The sequence below is a fragment of the Oryzias melastigma genome, linkage group LG20 (genome assembly GCF_002922805.2).
Source record: "Oryzias melastigma strain HK-1 linkage group LG20, ASM292280v2, whole genome shotgun sequence".
NCBI lineage: Eukaryota > Metazoa > Chordata > Actinopteri > Beloniformes > Adrianichthyidae > Oryzias > Oryzias melastigma.
In genome coordinates, this window is record NC_050531.1 from 8,314,837 (window position 1) to 8,333,428 (window position 18,592).

At 38.1% G+C, this 18,592-nt stretch overlaps 1 protein-coding gene across 2 annotated transcripts in view; it reads right to left on the reverse strand.

Moving 5' to 3' along the window:
- plod2 (procollagen-lysine, 2-oxoglutarate 5-dioxygenase 2) overlaps positions 1-18,592 on the reverse strand; it is a 35,654-nt gene that overhangs the window by 15,259 nt on the left and 1,803 nt on the right. For both annotated transcript variants that reach the window (XM_024279770.1, XM_024279769.1), the window contains exons 2-7: positions 8,274-8,365; positions 7,810-7,946; positions 4,650-4,813; positions 1,096-1,208; positions 960-1,023; positions 59-156 (exon numbers count right to left, since the gene is read on the reverse strand). In XM_024279770.1, the coding sequence (XP_024135538.1) occupies positions 59-156; positions 960-1,023; positions 1,096-1,208; positions 4,650-4,813; positions 7,810-7,946; positions 8,274-8,365 (668 nt within the window). The remainder of the gene's footprint in view (positions 1-58; positions 157-959; positions 1,024-1,095; positions 1,209-4,649; positions 4,814-7,809; positions 7,947-8,273; positions 8,366-18,592) is intronic.

Here is an 18,592-nt window from a genome sequence, read left to right on the forward strand (position 1 = left end):
AAGAAAGATCAAATGAAAGTCATGGAAGAATTGTCAATGGGTCACATTTTTTACTTACTTTAGTCTTTCCGTTGCCATGAACAACAACTGGCAGAGAGTCGTACATTGTGTTTCTAACTCTTACTCTGTCTGTTCCAAACTTAAGAAGCACTTCATCTGTCAAAAAGAGAAACACAAGACAATTTCAACCAAGCTAATGAAAGCTGAGTTTTACATATCGACTGTATATAGAGAACTGGACTGAGTGACTCCTCCCACTTTGTGTTCCAAACAGGAAGTACTAGTTGGTCTCAAAAAGTTGAAATCCTATAGACATCTATTGAGAAATAAACAGCTATTAGTCATCATGTTTGTCAGTAGAACCATTCTACATCTGCTAAATCTTTTTAGCATGTTCTTGCGAATCTAAGTGATTAGCGAAACTATTTGTTTGCATCAAATTAATTTTTTTGAGTTTATAGTTTAAAAATGTAAATTGATAAAAAACAATACTTTTAAATGTAACAAATAAGAGCTTTTGTTAATTGATCCAATGTTTTACTTTTTTACAGTTTATAAACTGACCAATCTGATGCCTCTATAAAATTAGACGTCCTTGTCCGAGTGCGCTTTCAGTGCAAGGGGTGTGGCTTTCCAACATGCTCTCTCCTGATTGGAGGGAATGTTTGCAATATAAATGTAGACCCAGACCGAATCACAGCTTACTGATGATGTCTGGACATCATCAACGGACTTGACATCATTTGGTTGGAACCGGAAGAAAGTCATTTTCTGCAATGTCACACTGGCTCAGTCCAGTTATCTTATACAGTCAATAGCTTCACAGCAATACATATCCAGTTTAGATTAAAGCAATTTAATGTAAAAAAAAATTTGTTTTTTAACTCATTTTTGAATATACAACAGTTACTGTAGGTAAAGACAAAATAGTGATGAATGGAGTTTCTATAATTCCTCACCAACAGCTCCATTCAAGTTCTGGAAAATCTGGCACTTGTGGTCAAGAGTCATATTGAGAGTTTCCTATGAAACACGACAAATTATCTCAGTGGGCATTTCCAGAGTTTATGCAGGTGCTGAGAGAACAAGACCTACTCGTTTCAGTGGATCCAGGTATATTTTGGTGTAGAAGAGCTGGTCGTCGTCGTTATCGTGGAGGTTCCACTCGGAGACGATTCTGTTTACATACGGGGCATAGCCAATTATACCTGCAAGTAATTAACAGTGTGAAACGCATAGTGAGATCTTAAATATAGGGTTAGACATGTTTATAAGGTCATTTACAACTGGCAGACTGTTGGTGACAATTACACTGTGTGTGCTGGCTCCTTGGAATGCACACTTTTCCCCCTCAGAGTCTGTCTTTTTGCCATCCCCAGTAGGTTATTTTTCTTTTTTTTTTTTAAACCAAAGAGTGTTTTCTGGCAATAACCCCAAACACACAAGACATAAGCCTTCCCTTTCTGCACTCTCTCGACGGGAATTAGTGTAAGAGTAAGTGACGAGAGACCTGTCGCCTTTTTGTCACGACCCTCTCACTGCTAGCTTAGCTCCAACAACTGTGTGATTTCACTCACGTAAAATCTTCTCAGGCAATCTCTGCCTCTCCTCTCCTCTTTTTTCTTTTTTGCTCTCAGCCAGGCACACTGACCACAGAAAAAGATTCCGGGGTTTTGCATCCCATCATTTGCAGAGAAGCTTTAGACGTTGTAAACAAGTCGATGGATATACATGACATAATGTAAGTGGCAGGACTGAGAAAATGGAAATCAAAGGAGATCGTGACTTGTATAGACTATATTGTTTGGCCAAGAGAAAAAAAGATCCTGGGAAAGTGCTGCCTATTGACCAACCCTATCCTTTTGCTCCACTTTCTTTGAGAAATACCATTAAATAGGGAATACAAACACCATGAAGTAGGGAGACAACTTATGAAAGCTTAATTTCTTCAGTTAAGCCATTTTTTTCCCAAGGGAATCTGTTGAAAATTAATAATTGGAAGTCCCTCCCCCTGCCGGCCGGAGCCGGCCGCAAAAAAAGAACGTCATTTGCGCCCGAAATCATTGGTCGAAAGTAGGGCTGCCACAATTAGTCGACTAATAAACGATTATTACAATAGTTGACAACTAATTTAATAGTTGATTAGTCGTTACTTTATATCATCTGGAGCTTAGTTTAGTAAAGTTTAAAGTTATGATGGCATTCTGCTAGCTTTTTGGACTATTTTGGTATTTATTAAGGTTTTTTAGTCTATTTTTGAGTTTAGCTAATATTTCAGCTGCATGCTAGCTGTTTTGGCTACTTTAGGCTTTTTATGTTTTTTTAGGCTATTTTAGAGTTAAGCTAACTTTTCAGTTACATGCTAGCTGTTTTGGCTAACCTAAGCTTTTTTTATTTTTTAGGCTAATTTAGCATTTAACTAATATTTTAACTGGCTATCAGCTTCGTTTTCAGCTATTGTCACTAGCATCTTCAGCTTTCATCACTAGCATCTTCAGCGGCCAAATTCAGCTTACAGTATTCACATTAGCAATATTGCAGATAACACTAGTGTGAATATATATAGTTTTTAGTTAGTTTAAAGCTAATGTTGATTAAGGTGTGTGTTTTACATCAAGTTTATTCATGACCCAATCAGTTGACTAATCGGAAAAAATAATCAGTGATTAGTGGACTACTAAAATAACCGTTTGTGGCGGCACTAGCGGAAGTCCTAGACCGGAACCCCCCGTTCTAAGCTTTCAACCTTTTTTTTTCCTGTTTTTTCTCTCTTTTTTCAACACTTTTTGCTGTTTTATATCTGTGACACTCTGTCGCAGGAAATAACAGCATTTCGTCGGCTCTGATCAGCTGATTGGTGGAGAATTAATGACCTTTTGGCGGTAAATGGGTGTAGTTATACAAATTTGAACACTTGTTAATACTGGCTTGAAAGAAATAAAACGATAAACGTTCTCTGACCGATTTGAAGCTCATCTTGCACACTGCACTGCCAGACAGTAAATGTTTATTCACATTCAAAAACCTAAAAGCTGAAAGTTCTGAATATTTTTTTAAAATATCATTCTTGAAAGGGTTTCCTAGGGTTGGGAAATTTCTGCTTCCGATTGGAGCGTGTGACCAGAGACCCCTCGCTTTTTCTGCTCCAAAATCATAAAATCTTAAAATAGATTAGCTTGGATTATTCTTATCTTTGTAATTCTGTCTAAATGAAAAGCAAAAGTCAGACATAAACCCTTCATATCCTTCCTTCTGCTCCATAACACTGCACTCTCTGTGACATTGGAGTGCGTCCAAATACCATAAAACTTTCCCTACTGGTCACTTGGGCGGTAGCTGTAGCAACACAAACAAAGCCTGCAATTTTATACAAATTGTGGCATTTTCAGGGCCCCAAGACAAATCCACATGTCATGTCAATGACAATGAGCGCTAAAAACGTTCTCTGATCGGTCTAAGACAGCTAGACTCCACTATGGGAGGTCAGACCAGACTGATGGCCACAACGAAGGCAGCAATTCCACTTCGTAGGAAAAGTAGAGGAGCATGCTCGTTGCTGCACATTCCCGTTTGTTTCCCAGCTCATGATCTAATATTTGCACTGCACCTACAGACGTGTTACTTGAGTATCTGTCAAAGTAACCACAGGGAGGCTGATTGCTAAAAAAAGAAATCTCCAAGCAAGCAATTAATATAGATGGACTTCACCCATATTCTATGAAGTGTGGACAGGAAATACCTCAAAGTGCAAGTTTACAGCGTAAAATACACTCCAATAATGCACCTCTAGACACAAAAGGAAATCCTGGGGTTTTTATATTTTTAAAACCAACACTAAGTCTGCCCTTATCCTTCAGAGCTGCACCGCCACTCTTTACACTAATAACAGTAAAGACTCGCTGCTGTTCAGCCCACTGAATTCCGACGAGGCCTGCAAGTCTTCAGAGGTCGATAGCTGATTGTGGAATGTGCAAATCCCTGTGCACCCAGAAAAGCTGAGGGGGGGTGGGGGATAGATTTACAGTCCAGTTAGACAAACACTTTTCTACCCTGAAACACCCCAGTAAATTTTGTCACGTAAACAGAACAAATCTTAGCTGAAACTTCGTCTTATCTCCAGATTTGCTTTGTTCAGGAGGCCAAAACCTCTAAATAAGACAATACATTTATTATGTTGTAGCATTAATAAAAGCTGGTCTCTATTAACAGATGATTTTTCCAGTGTTTCACTGTCTGTATGCAAAATCCACTTCAGCCCTAAAACCACCCAGTAACTTTCCGAACCAGCATTTCCTGTGCCATTCTAGTGAAGGTCTTCTCAGGTTAAAAGTGAGTTTTTTCATCCCTACAGTGGCCTGTCCAGAGTCAGGATGTGACATTAAGTCCAATTTAAAAGCATATTTTAATGTTGATATCATAAACTAAGTGGATTTTCCAAGCCTGTACTGGAGAAAATGAATACTATAAAATGAGTTAGAGCAAATTGGAGCATAATGAATTTAATTTGGGTTGTAATTTTTTATTTAACTGGGCTCCCTCATTTCCAGGTTTCAGTAATATGAGTCTTGAAAGTTTCTTTGAGTCACATTTTGAAACAGCATATGAAGTTAGAGAACATTTTAAGCATATTGAAACATTTTACAACCTACCTCCGGAGTTGAGGAAACGTTTGCCACTGCGGACCGAGGGGTACTTGTCCGTCAGCCGTTTATCGGGCCATATCAACCCCTCCGCTGCAAACAGGACTTTATGATTGGCCTGCTTAAACTTCTTGAGAATCTCTTCAGGTCCTCCAGCGAAGATAAGATCATAACTAAAAGGAAACAGAGAAGATAAAAACACAACTGATCTTTATCCTTTCTTTTATTTACCCTTGAGGAGTTGTATTTTTTTCTAGAACACGCTCCAGTTTGTCAGACACCAAACCAAGGCGTCAATTTTCCTGAAACCGATAGAGATCTAAATGTCAACACCGAACATTCCTCGTGATTTGTAACAGCAAGCTTCCAGGGAGCTTGTGCGCCGTCTCCAAAAGTGTTCTGTTTTGACAGACACTAACACACAAAGGGACACGAACTGCAAAAATGCAGACTGACAGACAAAAAGAAAGCGTGTCCTTCTGCAAAGACCTAACGGTGATGTGGAAAGCATGCTGCCATCCACAGAGAGTACACTTCTGGATGTGGAAACTTGTCAGTCAAGGAGCCAGGTTTTATGGTGAATCCAATATGACAGAATTATTAGGTAAAAATAACAAAAAAAACTAACATTAACATATAATTTACCATAACAAAGGTATCAAAACTAGAAAGTCATGCCAAAAAAAAAAAAAAGTTTAGTGTAGGTGAGGAAGTCGGTGTGCTGTGTTCACATCTGGCAAACACATGCTCATACAAGTATCCTTTGTGACTTGTTCACTCATAAATCATGGTCATTTCCTCCGTCTGAATTAAAAAGTAGATCCAAGATGTCTTCAAAACAAAACTTATGACCTTTGCCCTTTTAAGACGCACGACAAGATGACTGTGGCTCAACTCCCACATTTAACGACCATTCAGCTCCTTAGCAAAACAACTGACTGTATAAGAGAACTGGATTGAGCAAGTGTGACATCACCCATAGAAAATGCATTACTTCTGACTACAGCAAAACGAAACCAATTCAGTCGCTATTTTTCCTCAATTCAGATGTCGTCATTTGGACCCAGATGAGGTTAGTAATCAGTGATTGGTCCGAGTTGGTTAACGTTTCTATGGCAACTGCTGTCACCAATCAGGGATGAGCTTGTTCAAAATCCACACCCCTTCCACTGAAAGCTGCTCAGGAGAATCAAAGATTTCTAACGTTCTGGGTGGGGTGGTCAGCGGGCACCACATTGCTTTTATCGAGGCGTTCGATTGGCCAGTTTTAAAAAGGAAGATGCTAAAAACAACTTGGCAGAGCAAGAATGGTTATTCTAACACACAAACAAAATCTGAATAATAGCTGTTTATTTCTTATGCTTATACTTTTTTTGTTTTTCTAAACATGACGTCACAGATTTCACGAAGTGAAAATCTAATAAATACAAACATTTTACGGCGTTTATTAATAACTCTACCGTGTTCTGATGATGAAAATTATGGAAGGTTTATTCAAATACTACTTTTAAACATGTTTTTTTTTGTTCAGAATTGTTCAACTGCAATGCATTGTGGTCTATATTCGCTAATGTAGTGAACATTGATGCATGCTAGTTTTTTGTAAAGACTTCTGGGAAATTTCAAGTGCACTCAATTTTGGAATTAGTAGATTCAGACAGGACTAGAAAATGACAAACGCACTATATAGTGATTGGGGGGGGGGGGGAATTCGGACACAACCTATGTCTGCCAAACACCCAACCACCAGCGGGCCAGGTTAGCAAGCTCCGCAGGGACCTAGCTAGCTCGCTTTGCTGTCCACCGGGCGGCTGGCTAGCCTAACGGGCTCAATCGCTCCAACTCCATGCACTGTATGACAGACTGGCGACCTCTCCAGGGTGTATCTCGCCTTCACCAAACAGTAACCTGATCAGTCTCAGGCAGCTGAGTCCCTGATTGGTTGGCGAGGATCACAGTGCTCGATGCCCAAATCCCGCCACAAGACCTCAGATCGCGTTCGTACTTTGACTTAAGATTGAAACTTAACACCTCTGGCACACAAATCGCGTCAGGTGTAAATGCATTAATTAGTAGAAGGCTATGGGATTTTGGCATCTTGGAGCCAGTAGGTACTACCTATTTGGAGGGGGGAGGGGTTGTTCAGCCCATTTCTCTTATACTGTGAAATGTGAGAAACCAGTTTCTTCCAAAAAAAATAATAATAATGATGCAAGTATTGTTGGACCACATGCAGAGTGAAACAAATTGGGTATTGTTGATGAAGTGTTATGAGCCCCTTACTGTTATGATTTAACTGTATTTTTTTGCCTTTATTTTACTGGTTTCACCACAGATGCATTAGATTTAAGTACAATCATACTTTGCAGTTTAGCTTTATAGATCACTTTTTTTTTCCATATTTGGATGTTTAGCCAAGAACTACTCAATTCTAAATGACTTTAGTATCTATTAATCTAGCTTTGCCTTTATTTTTATATCCTACCGGCACCCCACCCCAGACATAAAAACTTCGAAGACATTTTTGTTTCATTTGCACTTTAGAGACAATATCTGAAGCAGAAAGTGTTAAAGCGCTATGGGTGGCTCAGCAGGAGTGTACATAGAAAATAATTGCGAATGGCTGACAATCTTCTCCTGTGCAGAAACAGTTTATTAGACTACAATCACTTCCTCTACAAAAAAAGAAAAAGAAAATTACATTCCAATTACCTGTTTCAAGGGTGTGACAGCTCTTCACAGCAATTATGGCTCGCATTATTCAAGTTGGTGCAGTAAATATAATTACATTTCTCTCTATTTAAGGAGAAAAGTCATGCAAAGTTCTTATTATTTTTAACCACTAACAATACTTATGTGCAACTTTCTATTGGCCCTGAAAGCTGATAATTCAGCTGGATGAATGTGAGAAGTACTTTCTTCACTTATAATAATGCTTTAGCCGGAATGAAGGCTGTTTTTATCCACAAACACCTCTCGCTCAGGAGATACCACTTCCAAAGCAATAATCACAGCCTGTGAGAAAATTCTCTCCATGCCACAATTAAAAGTGTTTTACACTTTTTTTTTCTGTGGAAGAAGTTAAAGAAAAAGCCTCTAAAAGTTTTGACTGCATAAGTGAATATGTCAATAAAAAGTGTGTAGATCAGAAGAAAGATTAGTCAAGTACCTGTCCACAGACAGGACTACAAGGTCCTCCTGGTCAGCGAGATCTTCCATGGCTTTCTTCAGTAGTCTGACTTTTTGCCCTCCACCAATAGAGTGACCCACATCGCCCCCTTTCCATTTCTCTCCCATTCCAAGGACCTGAAAGAAAACACAAGACGGACAAATGTAACATTTTCTTAACATCCATTCATCCACTCACTGATGATCTTAAGAACACATTTTTAGATGAGGTTCGAGCAGCGACTTCGATACCCATCCAAAATCCAAATGAACACAGCAAGATGGCAGCTCAGGTGAAATTAGTGCCTCTACAGGTTGTTCAGAGAATTGATGATCTTCAAGTATACACAATGAATATGTCCAGCTGAATATGTTAGCTCTAGAGCTAAGGATTTGATGGTCAAAATGAAGAGACCATGAACCCATTTCTGGCTTTTGGCACCCTTTAAGGAAACAAAATCTTACCTTTACAGTGTAGTTGAAATAGTTAGCAGAATGCATGAAGCGGCGAAAGCCATCCGTTTCCTCTGTGGCCACAGTTAAGACGAGTAGTTTCTCTAAAAATGAGAGACAGACATATTTTGATGAATATGATGACATTTTTTCAGCTTTCAGATTACAGGGATGAAAGGATATGCTCTCTGAGATGAAAAATGAGTCACTTGAAGTTGTAAAAATGTTGGCTTCAGTTAAAGGATCCGCAGAGACATTCTTATATTTTTCCAAGCATAAATATAAGTATTGAGATTCCCATTCCTGTGAACCATGTCTGTCGTAAACCTCAAACCTATGTCAACAAACTGTGGACTATTTGGTTCGACCCATGTTTCTAAATAGAAAGAAGTACTGTAGTTTTAATTTGATTCAAAAACAGAGGTTTTTTTTTTTTAAAGAAAGGCTCAATTATCTCTTTCCTCTAAGGTAGGAAGAAGTCCCACAAACCTCGAGGACATGTCCAGTGGCCATGAGCGCTGAAATCTGAGGTCTGACGAAGGGTTAACCAAATACCAATCCTCACCAAGCCCTAACATGAAACCAAAGACATGAAGACTTCTTGCACAGTGCGCATTTGGAAGAGGAAAGGTTCCTTCTGTTTAGAAGTGAAGGAAAAAACCCTTTAGTTTTCCTGATCATGTCAATGAAATGTTATTGCACGAATGGGAAGATCTACTTCATTCCCAGCTGCCTTCTAAAATGTGTAAAACGGTAATCTGTCCCTCCTTCAAAGAGAGAACATAACAAGAAAATTTAATGACACTTTAATATAGTTTTACAGAACCACTTGAAGAGTAATCAAAATTTTCATTGAATCCATGGCCGCCAACCTGCCCTCTACGGAACACTCAGCGTAATCCACAAAGTCCTTGTAAATTATTTATTACTCATTGGCACTTCAATTTTGATTGTAATTTTAGAGTCTAAAAGAACTATATCTGGATCTATAAAGGCTTAAGTTGGAGTGAGTGCAACAATTCAATCTGTTCAAGAGGCAGAGCAGCAGCTTATCAAGAAAACTATTAGCAAGACTATGGAAACAGGTGTTTTGTTTAAACTTTTATCCGTCTAGTTTTAATACGGGAAAAATTTTTTGCAAACATCTAATACGTTTGGCAAAATAGCTTTTACCTCTGATTTTTATGATATTACATTTTTAACCATCTGGACAGATTGTGTCATGGATAGTCGCTCTAATTGAGCATTGTCCTTTCTGGGGTCACAAGGGTGCCTGGGCCCAATCCCAACACTCAGGCAAAAGCAGGGTATATACCCAAGACAGGTGGCCAGAGCCATAATCACACACCCATACACACTCCCATTCACACCTAGGGACATTTTAGTGGAGGGGTCTGAAAATGGCGTCCCGTGGTCCATATGTGGCCCCCAAGTTGATATTTTGCGGCCCTTACCTTAATATGAAAGTGCAATGTCTACTAAGCAATATCTTCTGCATGTCAACGCTTTGTTGATGATAGCTTTGTATTTGTTTTCTAATGTTTCAGCTTGCTTCATGCTTTAAACTTTGCATTTGCTCTTGTCGTTGGATCTGGTCGTCAGAAAAGTCCTTAGCAACAGTTGCTAGCATTGTTAGCTCCTGTCGTATAACAGGACACGCAGAAGATTTTGCTTAGTGGTACATAGACATGAACAAATGTTCAATAAACTTGTTCAGTAGACATAGACAATGGACCACAGATATAGACAGTTGACGAAAAAAAATATATATCTTTGGCACAAATGGAAACCCATGCAGCCAAGCTTCAGCCTTCAGTGGCCCCAAGGTAAATTGAGTTTGAGAACCCTGATTTAGAATAACCAATTAACCCATTACCCATGTTTTTGTATGGTGGGAGGAAGCTGGAATCCTCAGAGAAAACCCAGGCATGCACGGGGAGAACATGCAAACTCCACACAGTAAAATTCCCCGTTGGTGATTCTGTTTCAGGTCCCCCAGCCGGGACTTGAACTGGGGCCTTTTTGCTGTGAGGCAGGAGCGCTAACCACTGCACCACCGTGCAGGCCCTGATCCCTGACATAAACAACTTAAGTGTGCGTATGTTTTGTTTTATTAGATATTTATTACTTGTAGCCCATGCACAGGGAGCAAAGAAAGGTGAAACAGACTAAGAATTTCCTCATTATTTCGTTAAAGTCTAGCATGATTGAGTCTTAACCTCCTAGACCTGGCGTTGGGTTCTATTACCACAGTAGTTAATTCTGCCCAACTGCAGCCCTGGAACTACATGTTTAAAGGGTTAGCTCTACTATCAGCTCAGGCCTTAAGAGGTGCTCTTGTCGACTTAGTCATTAGTTGTGATGAAACATTATGAGGCTCATAATTTTCTTCATGGGCCAATATCATAGACTTAGGAATGCCATAACGTGGTCTAAAGAGATCTGTCTACTGAGTCTACTCTGCTCCTAAACTAACCTAATACTCTAATCCCAAGTTTAGCTTTGAGACTGCGAGATCAGACACTTGTCGCCTGCAACAGGTGCTCTCCATTCTTGTTCTTGGCTCCAAGAAAGTTGTTGGAACACAACTGAGGGAAGGGAATGAGTTTTCCTTCATCTGGGAAACACATTTCCCTTACAGCCTTGTAAAACAGGTGATTCTGGTAGCAACACAAAATATTTATGGGCTTTCTTCTCCTCAACACTGACATTGACAGAGGCAAGTCAGAGGTGGAGGGTGGGAATCTGATGTACAACATGAAGAATCTCAGTGTTTTGATACTCAATGGAAATTATAGGGGGTGCTTTTAAACTTTAAACATTGGAATGATCTGAAGGCATAAATTCTATTAAAAAATACCACCACCTTGTTTGCATTGGAGAGTTTTCATTCTGAGAATTTTTTTAGGTGTTTAAACTATCCTAAAAGCAGATACAATCACAGTTTCTTTTAGGATTCCTTGACGAGAGGCGAGAATCTTGAGGACATGACTGTTGGATTCTACCACGCAAACAGTGATAATGCCATAATCAAGACAGAGTATTTTTCTGAGTACATTTGTTATTTGTGTGGTTTTATCTACTTGCACTTTTTTAAATTCTTAGAGAGCCCTCCAGCAGGCCTTCTGAAAAATAAACACTTGTTTGCTATGTCATGCAAACCTTCCTTGTCAGGAAAACGTACACTGACAGCTAACACCGGTTAGCCTTTTGGGATGTGTCCCTGACCCTATGAAAGCTCACGCTTTGTGTCTGTCGTAAATATTGAGGCTGAAAGGCTCCCTCACAAAAAGCAGGCCTCTTCTTAAGCACACCCCAAGGATGTAAGCTGTGTTAGGCAAGAGAGCTGAAACTTACTGTTTACTTTCAGTTTATACACCACATCTGCTGTTCAAACACTTAGACGTTTCTTATGTGGTATCAACAAAAGAAAGCCCTGACAAAGCCTTGTGTGAACTATGGCTAAAAATCCTTTGATGGTTTTTATAAGATTGCCTCCAAAGACAACACAGCTGCCAACAAATGTAATGCCTAGAAAGACATCTATGTAGTCTAGATTTGGATAGTGGGAATGACAATATTTTCTAAGTTTGTCACAGGGCATCATTTTGGCGAAACATGCTTGTAACATCTATTAAGCAAGGCATTATAGGCTGTCACCACCAACTTTCTGAAGAAACTTATTCTGACTGTTTATATCTAGGACACCATCCTTTGACAATTTATCAAAAGTATTGGAAAACGTTTTCTGGTTCCTGTTTTTTTTTTGTTTGTTTTTTGTTAAATTGAGATATAGAAATGGTTTTGATTCAGTATTACAATAGCATGTCACCGACACGATCCTACACTATTCAGAGTGTTGAGAAACTCAATATAGACCTTACCAATTCCCTCTACACTGCCACCATGGTATGTATTGACTATCTCTGCAACCTCAGGCCTTGCAATGGCCACTCTTGTGCAGGTTCTGCCTCCACTGAAGAAAACTAATTTTTCTTTAAGTTTTGTTTTCCCCCAAATAGCTGCAAAAGATGAACAATGTTATAAGAAATGCTATGGGGATTGAATTTTTTTAGGGATTAGCTGTTGGAGGACATAAGTGACAAAATAAGTTGAGTAAGCTTTTTTTATCTGTATTTATCTATTCTTAAAAAGTATCTGGGTTTTATTACTTTTCGGGAACCTTTCTAATAAAGTTAAGGTTTTTAAGATGGGCATGGAATTCAAACAGATACAGAATTTACTTAAGTTCAACAGGAGAGGAATGTAACTCTAACAGCGCAGCTGCAACTCTTCTCCAGAAATAGACAGTGATGCCAAGTGATCTTTCCTTTGCAGTCATTCTCCGTACCACATAGCGCTCAGCTATCCATGTAAACTTTCGCGCTTGGATGAGCAGCAGTCCCGACCCATTGGCTGAGGCTTAGTCAGGGTAAGCTTTTCATGCAGAAAGAAAAGGGGTGTCAAGGGAGCCTGTCCAGGTCTTGACCATGGGGATAAATTCATTCTTATTGCTTTGGCCAGAGAACAAAAGCCCCGTTCTATTTTGGATTTCCGAGTAAATAAACACTCATTACCTCATGTCTCACCAAAATTGTCAGGTCTAGGAAACTGCAAGTCGTTTATCACATCGTGTCACTAGTTTTTAGGGCAACACAGCAGAGGGCATGAGTATGTTGTGCATATTTGTGCATATCAGTTTATGATAAACAGGAGTAATTGTGTGAATGCTCAGTACGCATTCACACTATAGTGTTTCTCCTGCTGCTTTTCGTACGTTTTGCCGCATGTAAAAACTCAACCACAATTTCCGTGATTTTAGCTATCTTGGTAAAACTTTAACGTTTTTGAAATACTGAGCAAAATATGCTCCATAGGATATGAATGAGAAAGTCTTCAAATTCAGCATTTTAAGTAGATTAGTAACAAGCCCTTAAATATATTCATGGACTACCTTTTCATCTTTTTATAGTAATTTTGAAAAAAAAAGTTTAGCTGATGTTTTAGCAACATGCTAACGTTTTTGGCTAATTTGTTATCTACTGGAGGTCTTTAGGCTGATTTAGCTTCTATTTTAGCAACATGCTAACGTTTTTGGCTAATTTGTTATCTACTGGAGGTCTTTAGGCTGATTTAGCTTCTATTTTAGCAACAAGCTAACATATTTGACTAATTTAGTTTAATGAGGAATTTTAGAATATTTTGGAGTTTAGCTAGTATTTTTAGCAACAAGCTAGCTTTTTTGGCAAATTTGGCATCTCCTGCTGTTTTTTGGACTAATTTGGAGTTTAGCTCTTATTTAAGCAACACACTAAATATTTTTGCAAAATTGATGTGTATATGTATTTGGGATTTTAAGCAATTTTACTACAAATTTTCAGAAATTTAGGTCAACTTCAGCACTTTTTTATAGTTTTTTAACAACATTTCCAGTCTTTTAGCAAATATAACATTTTGCAAATAGCTTTTTACATTTTCAGCAAAACGCTTTAGCATCTTTAGTGACTACTTTCAGCAAAAATCCTTCACTATAGCATTATCACAGATAATGCAACTTTTTTAGTTCAAAATATGTTATCAAAATATGTATCTAGTTTGTACAAAAACACCATCATTTTGAGAATGAATCACTATGAAACAATAGAGACGGTTTAGGGATATGTCTCAAAAATGTGTTCATCTAAATAGGCAGAATCCAGTAAATGCATTTTTTTGTAAATGGGGCGCCATAGACGGGCGGCAACACAAAATGGAAGCGAGTCAACACCAGAATCGTATATGGATTTCCCCACATGCCTAAACATGTTTGTGCTGATGTGTGTTAAAATTCCTGGAGCTCTGCCAACATTTTATGTGCAAAAGCTGCATATCTTTAACTTTTTAAAAGGTCTCACAGACCTTTTCTACAATTCTAAACATAAATTCAAGACACGTTTGCAATACTAGAGTTTGCTCCCAGCTTTAAAAGACATTAGAGCCTAAATATGACCACAGACAGATGTAATACTTATATCTATAAAACAGAGGCCTATAGTCATTAAATTTAACCTACAGTAACAAATAGCTCTGTTGTTGGGTGAGTTCTACATGTGCAACCAATTAGTCCTGAAGGGGGAAAAAAGCATGACCGCATACAACAGAGATAAGACAAATGCTCCAGCACAGCGATTTCAAACCTTCTTAACTAAAATCTGAATTTTAATTTTAGTATTTTTATGGAGGCATAAATCGTTCAGCATATGATTGAAAACTGCCGTGTGCCCTCAGAAAAAAAGGCTGTGCCTTCAATTACACGCGTTAAACCACAGGCACTGACTGCACTCTACGGATGTGGCATGATGTCACCAGCTTTTTTGCCCGGAAACTATTTTTCAGTCTCGTCATACATCATTTTGAATGTGGAATAGTTTATTTATTTAACCATACCAAAGTAGCTATCATGCTTTTGTTATGTGGTGTTCCTATATGGAGAACAGTCATTTCCTTTGGCTCCAGTTCAGGCCTCAACTGTTTAGAAAACAAATTCATCACTAGACACTGGATCTTCATTCTAAATAGGAATAGAAAATGTGTGACATACAACAGGATTTACCTCTAAAATAGTGATGACTGCATATTAAGACAACAACCATATTTTTCCTATTCTACTTAAAAGCATCTTTGTTTCATTTTCACAAGAAATGGACTCACAGTCACCTTCATGATTAGGACTGCACGATATTAGAAAAGCTTGTGCGACGGGCAATAGTAGCGATCAATATTGCGATGACGATATGACTTGCGATACATGACCATGTAGCAAAACAACTGACACATCATTTCCATTTCCTTGCATCAGTTTTATTTAATTTATATTTAATATTTTAAAGCTGCCTTGAGATTGTTTTTCTATGAGTAAAAATTTAAGAAAACCATTTATTGCAATTTAAGCCGTCTTTTTCTATATGTGTAATCCACAGGGATTTAGAAAGTATTCTGCAGGCTGAATCACAATTGATATAAGCAGTTAAATATGTGAATAAAAACCCAAGTTGCCTCTCGCGTTTCATTCAGATTCTGTAACAAACTTCAAGGAAAATTAAAGTCCTGAATCAATTTTAGGTTAGTGAATCAGATTGTTCAAAATGAACCAATATCGACTGAATCACATCATCAACCAAAAATGATGACATGAATCGTTACACCCCTAGGTTACATTCATCATTAAAGTCTACTATAGAGAGGTGCTTTTTTATGTATAGTTTCTAGGGCTGCCACGATTAGTCGACTAATCGACGACTAATCGACTATTAAAATAGTCGACGACTAATTTAATAGTCGATTATTTCAGCTACATGCTAGCTATTTTGGCTAATTTAGGAAATTTTCAGTTTTTTAAGCTAATTTGGAGTTTAGATAATGTTTCATCTACACGCTATTTTTGGCTAATTTAGGATTTTTTATGTTTTTTAGGTTATTTTGGAGTTTAGCTAATATTTCATCTACATGCTAGCTATTTTAGCTAATTTAGGAAATTTTCTGTTTTTTAAGCTAATTTACAGTTTAGCTAATATTTTAGTTACATGCTCGCTATCATGGCTAACTTGTGATTTTTTCAGTTTTTAGGCAATTTTGGAGCTTAGCTAATATTTTAGCGGAATGCTAGTTGTTTTTGCTAATTTAGGATTTTTTCAGGTTTTTAGGCTAATTTCGCATTTAACGTATATGTTAGCTGGCTATCAGCTTCAGCTATTAGTTATCAATTTTAGCATCTTCAGCTATCATCACTAGCATCTTCAGCTTACAGCATTCACACTAGCATTATCGCAGGTAATGCTACAGTATATATCTAATTTTTAGTTAGTTTAAAGCTAATGATGGTTAAGAAGTGTGCTTTACATCCAGTTTGCGCATGACCCGATTAGTTGACTAATCGGAAAAAATATAGAAAACTACTAAAACAATCGTTTGTGGAAGCACTAATAGTTTCTAACAAATGAAAATATCATTTCACATAAAGGAAACATTGACTGACAGCTGACATTCTTATTCTCAGTTCAAGTCGGTTTTACTCCCCCTGTTTTCCAACCAGAGTTTTCCATCATTAAACCCGTTTTGGAAAGTCTGTGGTTTGGTGATGTTAGAGCTGCCGAAGAAGACAACAATCACAGATCTATAAAACTTTGCATCTGGCTTTAAACTGGCCATTTACAAACCAACAGTTATGCTTTGTCCATCTCGTCACTAGATGGAAATCATGCGGCAAATCACCACGGCATTCATCCGAACGTCACAGTTTAGACGTCATCGGATATTGTGAAACACTGTGTGTGTAAAATAGTTACACACAGCAAATAAAAAAACAGCACAGCATATTTGGTTAAAACGCAGGTTTGAAACAAGCAGAGTGGCAATAATGTGACAATGTTTTAAGGCAAGCTTGCAGTCTTAGGCTGCCAAATTGGTTTGTTAGTTTGTTACACTGTAATTATAGGCAATAAAACGTACCATAAACAGCGTATATATACGAGTAAGATAACTTTAGGAGAGATTTTTCTCTCCTCTTTAAAGCCCTCCCTGAAGCCTATTTTACATACTCTTGTGTTTATGGGGTGGTGTCAATTTACGGTATAACGAGTTTAAACAGAAAAAAAATATATATGAAACATTATGTTTTAATGACTTTCAGCTACATAAACTTCCTTTATAACAGGTTAATTACATTTTTATTTAAGATCATAAACTCTTGAGAAGCAATGCTTTTATTTTGGCACTTAACAGATGTCACTAGTAGTGGAGTTTAGCATAATTTTAACAAATCTACTTTGAAACGCTTATTATAATAGTATTAATAATCAAGTCAGAGGAAATATCTTAAAAAATCAGAGACTTCCATCAAACTATCAAATCTGGGCAGAGTGATGCACTAAACCCTGCAGAAGCACAACCTGGCACCATAAAACCTGCATGTTCAAATCCAGGCCTGAAAACCATGAAAGACTCCTTTCAGGTTGTTTGAACAGAGGGGGTCCAGGCAGCCCAATTTTTGTAACTTTCCAAAACTGACAAACCAATAGCCACACCCTCTGCTCACAGCGACCATCCAGGTTAATGCTGGTGAGAGTTTGGCACAGCTCTGCATTCCTACCTGATGCATGAATCGGTTTCACTGCTGAATCACACCGTTCAGATCAGATTTTAACCGTTGCCTACGTGCTCAGGGAAGAGTTGAGGATATAGAAGACAGTAACATGTAAGACTTCTGTTTTTTACTATAAACAAGAACACTTAAAGTCAACACAAGAAGCTTTGATTGAATGGCTTTTCTGAACCTACTATCCAGATCATAAACATTTCATTCATTAAACTGGCGCTTCCATAGAGCCACACAGATAATACAAACGTGTCCACGTGTATTTATCTGTAAAGATCTTCGAAAACTTAGTTAGATAGATCTAGGACACTGACGTCACAATACAGTAATTCAGTAATATTTGAGTAATTTCTAAACGACCTTTTCTAGACATAAACATAAGCAAAGTGGATCCAGATTTAGGGCCTAACCGTGGGTGGAGATGCTCGTAATTTCACAGCAGTAACTTCACTTTGCCGATGTCTGCCATCATCCGACTGTTACTGTCAACTCTTTGGCTCTTTAAAAAATTCCTGCCAAGTTTTGTTAACATTTGAGTTCAGCTCCATCATGAGCATGAAAATAGCACACTGTGTCTATGAGCTTCTTTCACACCAAAGGAATACAACATTTTAGTCAATAATTCACATGGACATTTAATGGTAAACCAAAGCCCAATCCGAGTTCTTCCATTCCTCCACATTTAGCCAGTCTGATCATCTTCTTATTTATTTTAAAAGCATTGTTAGTGTTTTTTTTTAGCCCAAATCGAAGACGTGTCCTTTTCTAGGACATAGGTTTTGCAGAGCGGCAGGAGTTCATTAGAAATTCACCTCTGAGTTGTGGAGGGGAATGTAAGCATAGAATAACCCCACCCCCTTCCCATCATTCATCTCTTTGCGTTCTCTCCCACTAGCTTACAGCCCCTTTCAACCCCAACTTAATACCACCAGTGCAACAAAAAGGGCAACCAATATTAGAGCAGTCGTACAGTTTGGAGTTAGATTCCAACAAAGACGTTCATGAATCTATTTGTCTTCAAGTGGATGCATCAGAATGTTTCTGTGGAAGTATGTTTGCATCTGCTCCTGATACAAATCAATTGGAATAAAAAGTTACTTGGAAATGCAATTTTAAGCTTCTTTTTCTTTACACACATCTACTTCCACCATGAGAAAAATACCACAAGAACACGTAGATACCCCAAAATACAATTTTC